The sequence below is a fragment of the Tursiops truncatus genome, chromosome 2, assembly GCF_011762595.2.
Source record: "Tursiops truncatus isolate mTurTru1 chromosome 2, mTurTru1.mat.Y, whole genome shotgun sequence".
Lineage (NCBI taxonomy): Eukaryota > Metazoa > Chordata > Mammalia > Artiodactyla > Delphinidae > Tursiops > Tursiops truncatus.
The window spans coordinates 113,946,271-113,964,366 of NC_047035.1; the positions used below are offsets into that span (position 1 = coordinate 113,946,271).

The window sequence follows — 18,096 nt, forward strand, 5'->3', positions numbered from 1 at the left end:
GCCCTTAGGTTATTTGATAGAAGATGGTTTATTTTCCGAATAGTCTGTCTACTTGTTAAATGGATTACTGAGAGAGGAGCATTGAAATCTCCAAGTATAATTGAGGATTTGTCTGTTTTTCTTTCATTTTAAACAGTTTTTGCTTTATTTATTATGAGGCTTTGTTGTTAAGTGCATGTTTTCTTAGTAACTTGACCTTTCCATTGTGAGGTTTTTTTTTTTATCACTGGTAAATTTTCTTGTTTTGAAGTTTACTTTGAGAAATATAGCCACTGCAGCTTTTGTTTGATTAGTGTTTTGCATGATACGTCTTTTTTCATCCTTTTACTTTTAGTCTCTATGTGTCATTATATTGGAAAATGGGTTGTTATAAACAACATATAGTTTTGCCTTAAAAAAAAACTAAGCTCTCTGTCTCTTATTTAGCAGCATAAAGATTTCTTTTTTAAAAATTAAGGTATAATTGACATATGACATCAGTTTCAGGTATACAGCGTAATAATTTTGTATAGTTATCTGTCTTTTAAGTGGGTTTTTTCCCTTCACTTTTTATATTTAATGTAATTATTGATGGTTGAATTTTGGTCTTTTAAATTATTTTTCTCTTTGGTCCTCCTTTTCTGCTTTCTTTTGGATTGGATTTTGAAAATATTCCACTTCATGTATCTATTGGTGTTTTTTTTTCCCCCCAAGAATGGCTTATTATTAGAAATTATGTTAACATAATTTATCTCATTAATAGGTTTAAAAAAGATCAACAATGTGATCATTTCCTTTGATATTGTAACAGCATTTGATAAAGGTCAACATCTGTTTCTGATTTTTAAGGTCTTAATTAAATGAAAATAGGTGGATATTTCATTGGACTTTTAATACATACATATACTTTAAACCAAAAGCTAGTATCACACAAAATGATCAATCTCTATTGGTGTTTTTAGCCATCTCTCTTTTTTTTTCAGTGGTTGCTCTAAGGATTATAATATAAATATTTCACTCTTCACAGTCTACTTAAAGTTGATACTTTACCACTCCAAGTGAAACATAGAAACCTTATAGCTATATAGATGACCTTTCTATCAGTCCCTTTATACTGTCGTTGTCATATGTGTTACATCTAACCCTTCACCTTACCATGACATGTTATAATTTTTGGTTTCAACAGTTTTGTATATATTTCAGAAACATAAGAAGAGAAGAATAGTCTATGATATTTACTCATTTACCATTTCTGTTGCTCTTCCTTGTTTCTTGAAATTCCAGGTTACCCTCTGGTACCATTTGCTTTCTGTCTGAAGAACTTCTTTTAGCATTTCCTTTAGAGCAGGTCTGCTGGCAATGAGTTCTCTTGGTTTTCTTTTGTCTGAGAGTATCCTTGTCTTCATTCCTGAACTATACTTTGAGTATAGAAGTCTAGGCTGATAGCTTTTGATATTATCCCACAGGGCCCTGAGACTTCTTATTTTTATATACACACACACACACACACACACACACACACACACACACACACACACACAGAGTTGTTACTGACATATCTTTAAGTTCACTGACTACTGTCATCTCCTTTCTGCTGTTGAGCCCATCGAGTGATCTTAGGGTTTTTTAGTTCTAAAATTTTCCATTTGGTTCTTTTTTATAATTTGAGCTTCTTTCCTAAGAATTTCTTTCATTCATTTTAAGGTGTTCACCCTTACCCAATGTATCATGTTTTTAACAGCTGCTTTAAAAGTCTTTGTCTGATAATTCTAATATCTGGGTCATCTTGGGGTCAGAATCAAATAATTGTCTTCTCTGTTGATAATTGATCAGATTTTTGTTGTTCTTGCTTTGGTAATTTCAGATTCTGTCCTGGATGTTTGGAATGTTGTGTGAGATTCTGCGTCCTCTTAAAATCCTTTAGAGAGTGGTGAGGATCTTTTGTTTTAGTAAATAAGTCAACCCAGTTAGGTTCTACCTGAAAGTTCTTTCTCATTTTTTGTACAGATTTGGTTCCATTATCTGTTCAGTTTTCAAAGTCTTTGCTATATTGAGTTTGCCCCTCCCATTCCCACTTAGGTTGATCTAGGATTTGGGCAGTGGTTTATATCATAGTTCTGGTTCTGGTTCTGGAAGCCTCTCCTATTCTTTGGCTGTGTTCCACACATGTATAGCTTACATGTGAGCCCAGGACTTGGTTCATACACAGAATTAGGAATCTACTTCTCCATCTCTCCTTTCAGTGATTTCCTCTACACTCTTATCTCCCAGTGGCCCTTTCCTTCATTCCTCTAGCCAGATGCACGGAGTTCTCTCAGTTTTAGTTTCCTGCCTGTCATACCTTGAGGTGAAGTGGCAAGAGAAAAAAGAAAAGAAAATAATAGGGATTCTCCCACACTCTTTTTTTTTTTTCACACCGGGGTTCGTCTTCCTGGTTCCTGTGTTCAGAGCAGTCTGTTTTCTCTTGTGGTTTTCTGTGGTCTGCAGTAGTGTAGTTTCATGGCTGGGACTGGCCTCAGGGCAGGGCTGGGAGAAAGAAACAAGGGAAAAAGGAAAAAAGTATTCTCTCCACCTCCAGGAGCCTTTTGCCTTAGTCCTCTGGCCAAGAAGACGCACTTGTTTCAGCTTTTGCTGATTGTGCCTACTATACAGTATGCCTATTTGGCCTACCCTTGTGTCAAAGCCAGGAAATAAAGGAGAAAAAACAAACCGATACTCACCATCATCTTATTTGTTGTTTTTCACTGCTCTCCCCAATCTGCCTGCTGTTATTTAATGTTCAGAGTACTCTGTTAGTTGTATTTTGTATTTTGTCCAGAGTTTTTAGTTGTAATTGTGGGAGAGAGTTGTGTTTATTACTCCATCTTGGTCAGGACCAGAAGACAGATTGTTCTGTTTTTAAATAAAAATAAACATTATTGGTATGACTAAAGGTACCCATTTTTAAGTGTATAGTTTGAGTTTTGATAAATGTATTCCCTCATATAACCAGCCATCACATTCAAGAAGTAGAACATTTTTCAGTCTCTCAGAAAGCTCACTTGTGCCTCTTAGCTTTCTGCCATCCTCTCTTCATCCTGCCCTGAATTACCCTTTGGTGGAGGATATAAAGGATATTTAGACATATGACTAGTAGTTAAATGAACTCTTTAATATTCCTTTGGATTGTCCTATATAGAATAAACGAAGGAATATTAGATCCAGATTGTCCTAGGTGAGAATTCACAACTATTCCACTTAAAATATCAGCTTTAAAATATTTATTTATTTAATTTATTTTGGCTGCAGTGGGTTTTAGTTGTGGCATGCGGGATCTTCGTTGGCCACATGTGTGATATTTAGTTGCGGCATGTGAACTCGTAGTTGCAGCATGCATGTGGGATCTAGTTCCCTGACCAGGGACTCAAATCCAGGCCCCCTGCATTGGGAGAGCAGAGTCTTACCCACTGGACCACCAGGGAAGTCCCCACAACTGTTCCACTAAATTAGCTGCATGATATTGGGTAGTTTTTGTAACCTTTTGGAGCCTAGTCATAGTTTTCTCATATTTAAAATGGGAGGTAAGTGTATTTACCTTACAGAGTGCTTTGAGAGTTAAACGAGATGTTTAAAATACCTTGTACAGGGTCTGGAATACAGTAGACGCACAATAAATGTCATTTCCCCATCACCTTTCCATTTATGTGCAATGCACGTAAATGACTTGAGCCAGCTGCATTAAGATAGTGACCCAAATATATTTATTTAGTATTGTGAAACAGCCTCTGACCTATAGTGTAGAGCCCTGGCAGAATGTAGATATTCCGGCATCATCATGTGGTTTAGCCAGATTTTCCAGTAATGTCCTATTGGGAAAAACTTTTGAGCCTGTACCTCCAATACATTATTAAACACATTACACCTACAGAGAAAATTTTAAACAGCTAAAATCAGAAAAATTGTCATGTTTTCTTCATCCTGAGGGATGAGTAGTCTAATGTTCTGAATCCCTTTGGTGATGAGCACTTTTGGGGGTGGAACCTAGGAATCTGTTTTTTTTGTTTTTTGTTTTTTTTTTTTTTTTAGGAATCTGTTTTAAACAGAAGATTCCATAGTAATTTTTGAAGGACGAATAACAGGTTTGGAAACCTCTGGATCAGACCAGTTTTAATTAATTAATTTTTAATCTTTTGGCTGCTGCCATTCGGCATGTGGGATCTTAGTTCCCCAAACAGGGATTGAACCCACGCCTTCTGCATTGGCAGCACAGAGTCTTAATCACTGTACCACCAGGGAAGTCCCGAGACCGATTTTTGAACTCAGACACAGAAAAGGTATTTAGCAATATTAAGTCAAAGAGGGCATTTCCCCTCCTCTCCCTTTTTTCTCTTTGCAAGTTGAGAATTAACAATTCCTGAAACATTTTCCCCCGAGTGTGCTGTCTAGTGGCAGAGATTATATCATGCATTGGATGCCGCAAAGTTATATTTGCAAAATCCCAGTGGATACGACTAGACTTAATTTTCCCAATTAATAGGATTATTGCCCTTATTTTACATATGACTAAATGAATAACTATTTCAATTGTAGGCAAATCCTATTGTAAAAACCTGTTGTATCATATTTCTGGACACTTGACAATGTCTATATTCTGTACAAATATTACAACTTAGTATCAGCTAATAGGTTCCTTTTCACATATTAATTCTTCTAGATTGGGAGTGTCTTTCTCAAGTGTTAAAGGAGGATTCTTAAGGGAGTCTGGGCTCAAGAAGTAAGGAATACCTGGATGGATTAGCAAAATGTGCCTGGAGTGGAGGGTTGGGACTTATAATGTCTGCATCTTCGACTTTTTTGCCAAAGGGGAAGTGGATGTATGTGACTTTTTCTGTGAAAAATGGTATTATTGAGAATAATTGATAGGGATTTCTTTCATGACATTTTTATACAGGATTACTTTTTAACTAAATCAGTAGTTAACTAATACTGTTGTCTAACTATGGTGAAATAAAAGTAGTTTATATACGGAGGCCTTTTTTATAATGTTATTTGATGTAATAAAGTCATACATGAAGTACAAATAAGCAGACTCAGGTTTGACTTTCACTTCTGACATTGTAACTAGCTCTAGTATCTTTGAATGAGTTGGATTTCATCCATCTCTTAGTCCCTGTTGCCTTTTTTTTTTTTAATTATTTATTTTTGGCTGCATTGGGTCTTTGTTGCTGTGCGTGGGTTTTCTCTACTTGCGGCGAGCGGGGGCTACTCTTCGTTGTGGTACGCAGGCTTCTCATTGCGGTGGCTTCTCTTGTTGCGGAGCACAGGCTCTAGGTGCGCGGACTTCTGTAGTTGTGGCACGTGGGCTCAGTAGTTGTGGCACACGGGCTTAGTTGCTCTGCGGCATGTGGGATCTTGCTGGACCAGGGCTCAAACCTGTGTCCCCTGCATTGGCAGGCGGATTCTTAAACACTGGGCCAGCAGGGAAGCCCCCCATTGCCTTTATTCTTTTTTTTTTTTTTTTTTTTTTGCGGTACGTGGGCCTCTCACTGCTGTGGCCTCTCCTGTTGCGGAGCACAGGCTCCGGACGGGCAGGCTCAGTGGCCATGGCTCATGGGCCCAGCCGCTCCGCGGCATGTGGGATCTTCCCAGACCGGGGCACGAACCTGTGTCCCCTGCGTTGGCAGGCGGACTCTCAACAACTGCACCACCAGGGAAGGCCCCCCCACCATTGCCTTTTAAAAAAATTAATTTTTATTTATTTTATTTTTGGGGGCGTTGGATCTTTGTGCTGCACACAGGCTTTCTCTACTTGCGGCGAGCAGGAGCTACTCTTCGTCGATGCCCAGGCTTCTCATTGCAGTGGCTTGTCTTTCCCGGAGCACGGGCTCTAGGCGCACGGGCTTCAGTAGTTGTGGCACATGGGCTCAGTAGTTGTGGCTCGCGGGCTCTAGAGTGTAGGCTCAGTAGTTGTGGCGCACGGGTTTAGTTGCTCCTTGGTATGTGGGATCTTCCTGGACCAGGGCTCGAACCCATGTTCCCTGCATTGGCAGGCGGATTCTTAACCACTGCGCCACCAGGGAAGTCCCCAGCCGAGGGCCTCCCCACCCCATTGCCTTTTTTTTTTTTTCTTGGATCTTTTATTTTTATTTTTTTTAACATCTTTATTGGCCCATTGCCTTTTGAGTTAAAATTCTGCTCACTAGTTTCAAGGGAAATGGAAGTATTTGTGACATCATTGAATGATAAGGCAGTCAACTTTGGGCTTATTTCATGGTGGTAGCCTTTCCTTCTAGAAACGAAATAGCAGCTGAAGATTATATTCTATAAATTATTTCATAGTACAGATATTTTGTTGTTTTCATTAAATATGTCTGAAGGACCTTCTGAATTAAAAATGGTTTGGATTCATTTGAACTATTCATTACGTAAAATTTTAGAAATTTTATTGATTTACAGTGTGCCGATGCGGCAGTCTGTTAAATCTAAATGCAAAAAGGTTCACTTTAATTAGCGCTTAATTATACAGTAGTTTTTCATTTCATTTTTTCTTGGCTTATTTTGAATTCTACTTTAGAATCCCATAGAAACCTGACATATTAGTGTGACAAACTATTTTTAAATAGTCTTGATCTTATAATTAAAACTTTGTATTTTCCTTTTTTTAAGATTTAATTTTATTTATTTTTTGTACAGCAGGTCTTATTAGTTATCTGTTTTATACATATTAGTGTATATGTGTCAATCCCAATCTCCCAATTCATCCCCCCACACACACCTTTCCCCCCTTGGTGTCCTCCATAAACAGTTTGTATTTTCTTAGGGGAATAAAGAAATTTCTTAGGAAAGGAAATTTGGGTGGGGTGTTGTAGAACTTTAAATTCAACCTAAAAATTCACTAAATGTCAGTGAAGTGCTATTACCTTAAAATGACTTTTTTTCCCCCTTCTTTAGAATCCAGCAACTATCACAAGAATACTCCTTAGCCACTTCAATTGGGATAAAGAGAAGCTAATGGAAAGGTAAGGAACTATATTGTCAGCTTTATACTTAGAAGTAACACAGAGAGCCTGTTGAACTGAATTTATGAGACACAAGTAAGTATGTGAACAAACCAGTGTACAAGTGGTATTTGCTTTAATGTATTCCCCATCTGTAAGTTTTGCAATAAACTTAGTGTTAAGGGAGCTCAGGCTTAATATTTCTCCTTTTATTTTGGAGGTGAGGTGTGGGGGCTCTGCTTCTGTGTCTTCTAAAATGTATCCTCTTGAGTACTGAGAACTAAAAATACGTAAAGGGCTTGATATATTCGTGGAGCACACGAATAAGATCTTCCTTTAATTACTTAAAACCTTCATGCCCATAAACCTTTAAATCTACCTTAGGTGTAATAATGACATTTCTTCAGTAAAAACAAAGAAGTTACTCAGGGTATCCTTGCCACCAAAACAGCTGTTTGGACTGACTGGTTTGTTCTCTGGTTTCTGTGCAGGATTAAATTCCATTGGGTATTTTCTCTCTGGAAATGTTTCTGGTTCCAAAAGGGAAGAAATTACTGGGACTGGAGAATGATAATAATAGTGCCATTCTTTATCTTTTTCTCTTCCTTAAATTGGAAATTTGGGGCACTTTGTGGTAGGGTGAGAGCCTTTATTCTATCAGCCTTATTCTCTCAGTCTAAAATTAGCAATTTTAATTTTAAAATTACAACTAGTTTTTGTTATGAACTGAGAACCCAAATATGAGAAGTAAATGGAAAATATTTCCCATTTGATTTTTAAAATCAAAAGCACTCTGCAAAACAGATATTAAATAATACCAAGAATATTACCCAGTTTCTCACATCTTGCACCCCAGCTACAATTTAATAGTAACAACAATAATTCTTAATTATTGAGTCCTCTGTGCCAGGCATTATTTAATTTTATCCAGGTGATAGCTTTATGGAGCTACAAATTATCCCCACTTAATTGATATGGAAATTAAGAGCTTGATGTATTTATCTCAGTTTTGTAACGCAAGGAGTTAGCACTCAAACTCAGGTTTGTTGGACTCCAAAGCTTATGTTCTTAAACACATACTATACAGCTTTCCCAAGGTTCATGAAGAATAAAATCCTTGACTAGTGTGATTTTTCTTTTTTTTCTTTTTCCCGTGGAGCTGACCGCCTTTTTTGAAGTCAGTGGTATTTCTTAATTTTGCTCATATTTATTTTCACACTTACTTTGTGACACAAGAAAGTTTAGGAAAAAAGTAGTTTTCATTGTTTACATCTGATACTCTTCTACTGAACTAGACTTATTTACAGTTTGTTTCTTATTAATATATCTCTCCAAAGACATTCTCAAGTTTGTCCTACAACACTGTTGACACTGCTGAAAGCATTTTTCAATTAACTATTGTAGAACTTAAGTGTGATGAGTATGAATTGAAAATTAGGCAGCTTCTGGGAACTTCTAATGTGTATGAACTTTTCAGTTTCTCCTTGTAATTTCAGTTTCTGTTTTAAAATCTTCTGGAGATATGTTATTGGGTACTTGTAAATTTTTAAACAGTGTTTTTAAATCATTATGCAATATCTTTTTGTGTCATTTAATGAGTTTCACATTACTATATCCTATGTTGTCTGATAGTAGCACTGCTACACTTTATTTCATAATTACTAATATGTTTATATTTCACTACTGATTTACCTTAATTTGTGCTTTATATTTACTGTGTTTTCTGTTTGGTTAGTTTCTTGGCTACTTTCTTGGTTTGATCAAGTTTTCTTTCCCTTTTTCCCCCCGTTATAATTTCAAAGTTATATATTTTATTTTAGCTTTTCTAGGGGTCACCCTTACAATTTGTATATGCATAGTTATATGTATATGTATATGCAAAGTTTATAACAATATTTAGTCACACTGTTTGTATCCATGCCCTGCATAAGACAAAAACTGTAGCATACTTTTCTTCTCTGTCCTCCGTTCTTTCCCTCTCAGTTGGATAAGTTGATAATATTTGAATTTTTCATTTCATGTTAAGCATTTTTACTATCAATGTATTTAACTTCTGTTTTTTTTTTTGGCTAATTTGTTTCTTGCACCCTACTGTTTTCTCTAGATGTACTTTTTTTCCTTCTAGAATAATACATCCTTTAGTCATTTAAGTCAGGTTTCATATGTGATCAGTTTTTGAGTGCTGTAAGAGAAATCCTTAATATTCTGAAATTTTGGAGTAGGTTTTGAAAACATAGCTAGTTGGGCACTTTAAGTATGAGGACTCATGTTTTTGGTTTGGGAAATTCTTATCTGTTATTTCTTTAATATTATCTTTTCTCCATTCTCTTGGTGCTTTCTAGAATTCCTGTTGGTTACATGTTGAAACTTCTGGATTTTTTTCACCTTTTTTCAAAATGCTTCTTCTGTACTTGTCTTTCTACTTTGGTCTGTGAAAGTTCCTCAGGTTTACCTTTAATTCACTAACTTGCTTTTCTTTCTGCCTCCATTCTGCTATTTAGCCATCTTGAATTGTTTATTTCAACCGTATCCAACATATTCATTTTATTCGTTTTGTGGATGCTGTCTCGACATATAACTGTTACACTAGAGTTTTCTTCTAGACTGTTTATCAATAAATAAACATAGAGAGGATTTAAAATATGAATTGGTATTTGGTGTACCGTTCAGAGTATATTATTTTCAAATTGATCACATTCTGGGCTATAATAAATTCCAAGAAAAATTGATATGTGTTCTATTTTCACTCTTGCAAAAAACTCTTAGAATCCCAAAATGAAATTATTAAAATAATTAGAACTAAATAATGAGAGGGCAAATGTGGGATGTAGCTGAAGAGATACAGGGAGATTTACAGTCTTAGTATCTATAAGAAAAAAGATAAATAGGTAGAAAACAAAGTGAGGCTTTGAAACAGGAAGGTTAGAAAAATAAACCCAAAGAGAGTAGAATAGGTATTTAAAATGAAAGCAACATTAATGAATTAGAGAACAAAAATAAATAAAGCAGAAAGATGGCTCTTTGAAATGGATTTTTAAAAAGGGAAATATCAAGAGAATGAGAAAACAAGCCACAGACAGGGAGAAAATATTTGCGAAAGATATCTGTTAGCCAATATATACAAAGAATTCTTGGAACTCAACAGTAAGAAAAAGAACCAATTTTAAAATGAGCAAAAATCTTAATAGATACCTCACTAAAGAAGATACACAGATGTCAAATAAGCGTATGAAGATATATTTAACATCATACATCATCATTAGGGCACTGCTAATTAAAATGAAACTGCTAGTTAAAATTACCACTACACACCTATTAGAATAGCCAAAATCCAAAACACAGGGACTTCATTGGCAGTCCAGTGGTTAAGACTCCGAGCTTCCACTGCAGGGGCCATGGGTTTGATCCCCGGTTGGGGAACTAAGATCCTACATGCTGCGCAGTGTGGCCAAGGGAGAAAAAAAAATTTCAAAACACACCACCAAATACTGATGAGGATGTGGAGCAACAGGAACTCTCACTCATTGCTGGTGGGACTGCAAAATGGTGCAGCCACTTTGCTTCCAATTTGGCAGTTTCTTACCATACAGTCCAGTCACGCATTTTGGTATTTACCCAAATGAGTTGAAAGCTTAAGCCCACCAAGACCTGCACATAGATATTCATAGCATCTTTAGTCATAATTGCTAAAACTTGGAAACAGTCAAGATGTCCTTCAGTAGGTGAATGGGTGAATAAACTGTGGCACATCCAGACAATGGAATGTAATTCATTGCTAAAAACAAATGAGCTATCAAGCCATGAAAAGACATGGAAGAACCTTAAATGCATATTACTAAGTGGAAGCAGCCAATCTAAAAAGGTTGCATACTGTATGATTCCAACTATATGGCATTCTGGAAAAGGCAAAATTATGGAAATAATGAAAAGATCGTGGTTAGAGGGAGGGAAGGATGAGTATGTGGATCAAAAGGGATTTTTAGGGCGGTGAAAGTGTTCTGTATGAAACTGTTATGATGGGTATATGTCACTATACATTTGTCTAAACCCATAGAATGTACACCCCCAAAACTGACCCCTAATGTAAATAAACTATGGACTTGGGTGATAATGATGTGTCAGTGTAGGTTCATTGATTGCATCAAATATACCACTCTTATGTGAGGTGTTGATGGTGGAGGAGGTTGTGTTGTGTGTGTGTGAGTGGCGGTGGGGTATATGGGAAACCTCTGTAATTTCTGCTTAGTTTTGGTTTGAGCTTGAAACTGCCATTAAAAAAGTAGGACTTCCCTGGTGGCGCAGTGGTTAAGAATCCGCCTGCCAATGCAGGGGACACGGGTTTGAGCCCTAGTCCAGGAAGATCTCACATGCCTAGGAGCAGCTAAGCCCGTGCGCCGCAACTACTGAGCCTGCACTCTAGATCCCGCGTGCCACAACTACTGAAGCCCACACACCTAGAGCCCGTTCTCCACAACAAGAGAAGCCACCACAATGAGAAGTCCGCGCACCACAACGAAGAGTAGCCCCCGCTCGCTGCAACTAGAGAAAGCCCATGTGTAGCAACGAAGACCCAACGCAGCCATAAATAAATGAATGAATGGATGAATGAATGAATAAATAAATGTAAAGTCTGTTTTGAAAAAAGGGAGGTAAATAAACCATTGGCAAATGTGATTCGGTAGGAGGAAAAGTCACAAATAAACAATATTGGCAATAATGCATAATTATGGTTAGGAAAAATATTTCAAAATTTTAAATTAATACTGTGTATACCACTTTTACCATTAAGTTTGAAAGCTTAGAAATGGAAATTACCGCTCCCCCCCCCCAAAAAAAATACAAAAACAACTGTGGAAAAATGTAATAAATATACTAAAAGATCCCTCTCCTTCCCCCAAAAGCACTAGATGATTTTATGGGCAAGTTCTGTCTTAATAAACCTTTAAGGAACTGCTAGTTTTTCTAGTTCTGAAAAACTATTTCAGAACATAGAAAAAGATAGGACATCATTAATTCATGTTAGCCAAATCAGAATAACCCTGGTTACAAAATTTGACAAAGACAGCATAAGAAAACCATCTTCATTATGAACATACCTTTTGAATTCATGGATAAAATAATTGAATTGAAAGAATTAATGGTCTAGTAGGATTTCTCCTAGGAATGCAAGAATGGGTCACCATTGGAGAAAAGATTTGTCTATAACATTTACTACTTTTAACAGGGTAATGAAGAGAAACCAAAAGGTAATTATAATGAATGCCAGCAATGTATTTAATAATATTGTGCATTTACCCCTGTGTTAGAAAAACTTTTTTGCAAACTAAAAAGATAATTTCTTAGCTTAATAAAGGGTATCAACTAATAATCTACAGCAAAATTATATTTAATTTTGAAACGTTAGTTACTGGCTTCACCACCATTTAAATAAATGCATTGGAAGTTCTGATAAATAAAGTAAAACATGGAAAATTAAATAAGTGGCATGAAGATTGTTTTGGGGATAGGAGGATTATGGATTTTTTAAAAGATTCTTTATGCTTTTTTGTATTCTGTGAATTTTCCTCAATAATCACAGAAGAACTTTATAATTTTTAATGAAAACACTTTCTTTTTAAAAAAGGAAGAGAAATTCTATATAGACAATATAATCAATACCTAGGAGACATAAGAGAATCAATTGATAAACTATTAAAGTGGCTGTACATTAGAATCACCTGAGAATTTTTTTAAGTGCCAATGCCTAGGCCCCTTTCCATTCCTCCCTCTCCCCTCACCCCTCTCCCCTCACCCCATTAATACCCTTGGAAAATGAAAAGAAGTATGGAATGTAAGGAGGTTTAGCCTCGGTGACACTGTGCGCCTCCCAATTCGTGAGTATAAAAATGAAGGTATGATGATCTTGTAATTATTTAGGATCCCAGGAATTACAAAGTTAGACAATATGTCCAATAAATTTTGTTACATAACATTAAAAAAAGAGTCATGTACCAAAATGTTCATTGCAGCTCTATTTACAATAGCCCAGAGATGGAAACAACCTAAGTGTCCATCATCGGATGAATGGATAAAGAAGATGTGGCACATATACACAATGGAATATTACTCAGCCATAAAAAGAGACGAAATTGAGCTATTTGTAATGAGGTGGATAGACCTAGAGTCTGTCATACAGAGTGAAGTAAGTCAGAAAGAGAGAGACAAATACCGTATGCTAACACATATATATGGAATTTAAGAAAAAAAAATGTCATGAAGAACCTAGGGGTAAGACAGGAATAAAGACACAGACCTACTAGAGAGTGGACTTGAGGATACGGGGAGGGGGAAGTGTAAACGGTGACAAAGCGATAAAGAGGCATGGACATATATACACTACCAAACGTAAGGTAGATAGCTAGTGGGAAGCAGCCGCATAGCACAGGGAGATCAGCTCAGTGCTTTGTGACCGCCTGGAGGGGTGGGATAGGGAGGGTGGGAGGGAGGGAGACGCAAGCGGGAAGAGATATGGGAATATATGTATATATATAACTGATTCATTTTGTTGTGAAGCTGAAACTAACATACCATTGTAAAGCAATTATACTCCAATAAAGATGTTAAAAAAAAAAAAAAAAAAGATCTTGCTTCCCAGTGGGTAACACAGAATGTATTCAAGTGTTATTTCGATTCATTTGACATACTTAAAGATGATTCTTAGTCAAAATTGTGAAGTGTAATTGTAAATTTAGTCCGCTCTGCTCTTCTTTCTTATTTCCATATACTAGGCATACAAATGTTTCTTTTATTTTATTCATTAGTGAGCCATAGTCCCAGCCCTGGAGGGAGGAATTCATGGTCCAGTGAGGGCAATAAAAGTATAAATAGATTCTTGCCAATAATTCTTCTTACTTGCCCCCCGGCCTTCTAGTCTACAGTTTAAACAGATCTGTCCTGATCCTAAAACCGAGTGATTTATTCTTTTTAAAAATACGTTTTGGTGCAGGTGGGGAGGGGCCATTTTAACTTTTTGGTCTCTTGCCTCTAGTAGCCGTTTTCCAGATCTTTGCTGTTTTCTTTCTTATCCAGCCTTCTGCTTTTCAACTCTATAGGTTTATTTCATTTCTGTTTTACAAATTAAATAGAATTTTCTCTATTCACTGGGTTTCTTCCCATGCTTCTACAGGTGAAGCAAAACAGAGAAAATCGGAGAATCAGAAATGCAGCAATAACAAATCTGTCCTTCTTCTTTAAGGCCAACCTTTCCATCTGGGCTTTGATTCTATCATAATTTTTGTGGGATGTTCCTTCCATTATTTCATTTGTCATATGGTGAACCGTCTCCTGGTGTTATCAGTCAGGATTTTTAGTTGTAAACAAACTTTAAGAGGTTAAGTGGAAAAGACATTACGTATTGAGAATCAGCCACGAAGTATGTGAGTCCAAGACAATGCCAGAAATCAGAGTCAAACTATTCTAATGGAAGAGCTGTTGCTGTTGCCATTGGGCACAGGCATCACAGCTCGTAGCATCAAATATTGGGCATGTGACACCATGACTAGTAAGTACTTCTGCTGTTGCAGCCTTTGAAAGTTGGATATCTCCTTACCTCTTCGGTAGAATGAATTTCTCATTGACCCTTCTTCAGTACTATACATAAACTAAAGATCACCCTGCTCCTGCCAGGCATTTATCCTCCCAGCAGGAGAGACTGAGAAAGTGAGTTGTCGTTCTCTTTCTTTTTATGACAATTCCAGCTTCTGTCTGCCTTTCTGAATTTTCTCTTTATTTATTTAAATTAATTTATTTTTGGCTACGTCTTCGTTACTGCGCATGGGCTTTTCTCTAGTTGTGGAGAGCGAGGGCTACTCTTCGTTGCGGTGCGCGGGCTTCTCATTGCGGTAGCTTCTCTTGTTGTGGAGCACGGGCTCTAGGCATGTGGGCTTCAGTAGTTGAGGCATGCAGGCTTAGTTGCTCCACGGCATGTGGGATCTTCCTGGACCAGGGCTCGAACCCGGGTCCCTTGCATTGGCAGGCGGATTCTTAACCACTGCAGCACCAGGGAAGTCCCCTCTTTATTTCTTACACTACACATTAGTAGTACAGAACTTTTAAGGTGGTCACCAAATTCATTTTTGTGTTGCCTCAACTTGGGAAATGTTTCCTTTATCTGACCACAGGGTTTCTGTGTGTGTCAATGTAGGCTGTTAGCTCCACAGCTCTAGGGAGCACCTTTGGAATTATACTGTCATGGGCCCTCTCCTAGCATGCCTTTCTTATTGTCCTGTGTCCTGATTGTTCTTCAAAGCCCTGCTTAAGGTTTACATCTAAGACGACTTTTCTTATTTCTGAAGACAGTTAATTACTCTTTTCTTTGTGCTTTAATATGTATTTGGTTTAATATTTCACCACTTCTGTTAGAGTTCCTTGTGTAGAAAATACCTCACTAGTCTTTCATTCCTAGCACCTAACACAACTCCTAATATATATAGTTAGTGTTTAGTAAATGTTTTAATTAAATTCAGCCTGTTCTAGGTTTTGTTTTCTACAATAGAACTTTTATTTAACTTATTACGTGCATGTAAATCAGATTTTCGTTTGGCAGGAGTTAGAGCCAAAACACCCCCACCACAGCCACCCTGTGCCAAATTAAGCTCCTTTAAAGTTGGTAACAAGTAAAAAGTCAGTTATCTTCTTTCCTGCAGCTGAGATTTCTTCTCTTACAGGTATTTTAAGACTCATTTTAGTTGACAGTATATAAGGTGAGTGTTAATGAATTAACTGGCCTGTCTGAGGTGAGGGGAAATACAGGTGTCTGATGACTCACTACTTTAAATGGACTGGTATGATCAAAGAATCTTAAAAACTGATATCAGTCTTTTCCAGACTATGTTACAAATAGCTTTTCACTTTTCATTCTGAAGCATTAACACCCATTTAGTGATTAGGTACTAGAGTTAGCCCTTGTATGTTATTATGATAGTATGGAGCTTTCCTTAAGCACATTAATAATAGTATACCATTTCACAGTTAACTGCTGGAATGTGAAAGTAAATTTGGTTTGTCAGATGCCTGGCTTTTGTGATAGCATTCATTTCTATTCTGTATAGTGAGGTCTTTCCTCTTTAAACAACTCAGGTATTATTGGGGAGCAGTGTGTGGAAAGCAGCAAATGTACTGTCTTATTATACTATAGTGGTTAAGAACATGGATCTTTGCTCTACCACCTACTAGCTGTATGAACTTGGAGCAGTTTTTTCCTTTAGTTACCTGATGTGAACTTATTTCCTTTTATTTTTTATTTTTTAAATCCATTCTGTTGTCCCTAGTCTCCCTGCCATCTTGCTGCTTTATAAATTTCAAGAATGTTTTTGCCTATTAGTTATGTGTAAGACATTGAGCAGAAGTTTAGTGATGAAGAGGTACACGCAACAATGTATCATACGTAGTTTCTATCCCCAAGGTACTTAGATACAAAGTTTTATGAGAATACATAAAAGGTTATTTGTTTCTCTTTTTTTTCCCACTGCTGAATATGGTTGTCTTTATTTTTTTTCTTGCCTAGCCCTATCTAAACAAAATGAAACTACAGGACTGAAATTAACAACCCATTAAAATAAGTAATAAGGTATGAAAATTATGAAGCTTTTTTTTTTTTTTCAGGTAATTAAGGGTAGTTATATTATTTAAAGTATGCAAAGTCCAGAGAGCCAGGGTAAGGTCTCCAAGGCTTCCTGGGGTAAGGGAGAGGGTCAAGGGGAACCTTGAAATTTGAAAGATAGAGGGAACACATGACATCAAAGTGTGGGCTAGAATTTCACTTAAAAAAAAATAACATTTCTGAAAATATTGACAAGAGCAACAATAGTACCTGCACAGTAGGATTGTGAGGAAGGAGAGAGACTGCCTGTAGGAAAAAGGAAGCATATCTTTTTTTTTTTTTTTTTTTCTTCCCCGGTGTGCGGGCCCCTCACTGCTGTGGCCTCTCCCGCAGCGGAGCACAGGTTCTGGATGCGCAGGCCCAGCGGCCATGGCCCACGGGCCCAGCCGCTCTGCGGCACGTGGGGTCCTCCTGGACCGGGGCACGAACCCGCGTCCCCTGCATCGACAGGCGGACTCTCAACCACTGCGCCACCAGGGAAGCCCAGGAAGCATATCTTTACATTAAAATAAGACAAGTTTCACACTTAACTATGTTAATTATGATAGTGTTTCTACTATAGAGATCAGATGGTTAAAAGATGGTAGAAGGTAATGATTCTAAAAGAAAACAAAAACAACATGACCTTTTTTTCTACTTAGCCCAGAACTCATTCATTTTGTGCACTATAGAGAGTGATGTGTGAGGCGTTTTATCATTATCAAAGGGTGCATCAAAATAGATGATTTTTTCCCCTGTGTGTTTTTCACTGTAAAAGACGCCTGTTTTTTATGACAAGCTTAAAAAACTTGTTAAAAAGGTTTGGTTTTCAACACATACAAAAGGTTATTAAAATCTGAAATAAAAATGCTGCTGTGGCTCAGATCTTGGCCTGCTAGTCTGCATGCAGAACTCTCTGGCCCACGCAGACAAAGAGGCACGTGGAGCTTTTCCCTTCTGGCTCCATAAAAGGCTATTTCTGACTTAGGTGAGAAAGAATTTATTGATGAGATGGCATTTGATTGGACCTGGAAGGGCGGTGGGTGGAAGGGCAATGTGGAAATCTGGGCATTTCAGGTTCAGAAAATAAGTTGGTGTGGAGGGAGTTCAAGGAACATATATTGAATGGTAATGAGATTTAGAGTGGTTAGAGTACATGAAGAATAGAGGGGAAATGATTGGATGTGTTTAGTAGGAAGGACCTTGAATGCTTAGCAAATAAATTTGGACTTCTTTCCTATTGAGTAAGTTGTTTTATGCAGAAATGTAATACAAGAGCATTATTGTAGAAAAAAATCTTACAGTAGCAGTATGAGCTGATTGGAGGCAGGAAGGCGAATTGGAAGACTATTTCAATAATACAGATAAAAGGAAAATGTTGGCTTGACTTACGTTGGTGACAGTTAATTGAAAGCAGAGTGTTGATGTAAGAGATGTGAAGGGGTTTTAACTGAGACAGAAAATACAGGAGACTGGGAAACTTCTGGTAATTTGGACTATTCCATCCACTAAATACAATAA

The 18,096-nt window shown here is 37.1% G+C and overlaps 1 protein-coding gene across 4 annotated transcripts in view; it reads left to right on the plus strand.

The window, feature by feature from the left end:
- ARIH1 (ariadne RBR E3 ubiquitin protein ligase 1) overlaps window positions 1–18,096 on the plus strand; it is a 178,946-nt gene that overhangs the window by 98,421 nt on the left and 62,429 nt on the right. For all 4 annotated transcript variants that reach the window (XM_073801227.1, XM_019949321.3, XM_019949316.3 and 1 more), the window contains one exon: window positions 6,910–6,977. In XM_073801227.1, coding sequence (XP_073657328.1) covers window positions 6,910–6,977 — 68 coding nt within the window. The remainder of the gene's footprint in view (window positions 1–6,909; window positions 6,978–18,096) is intronic.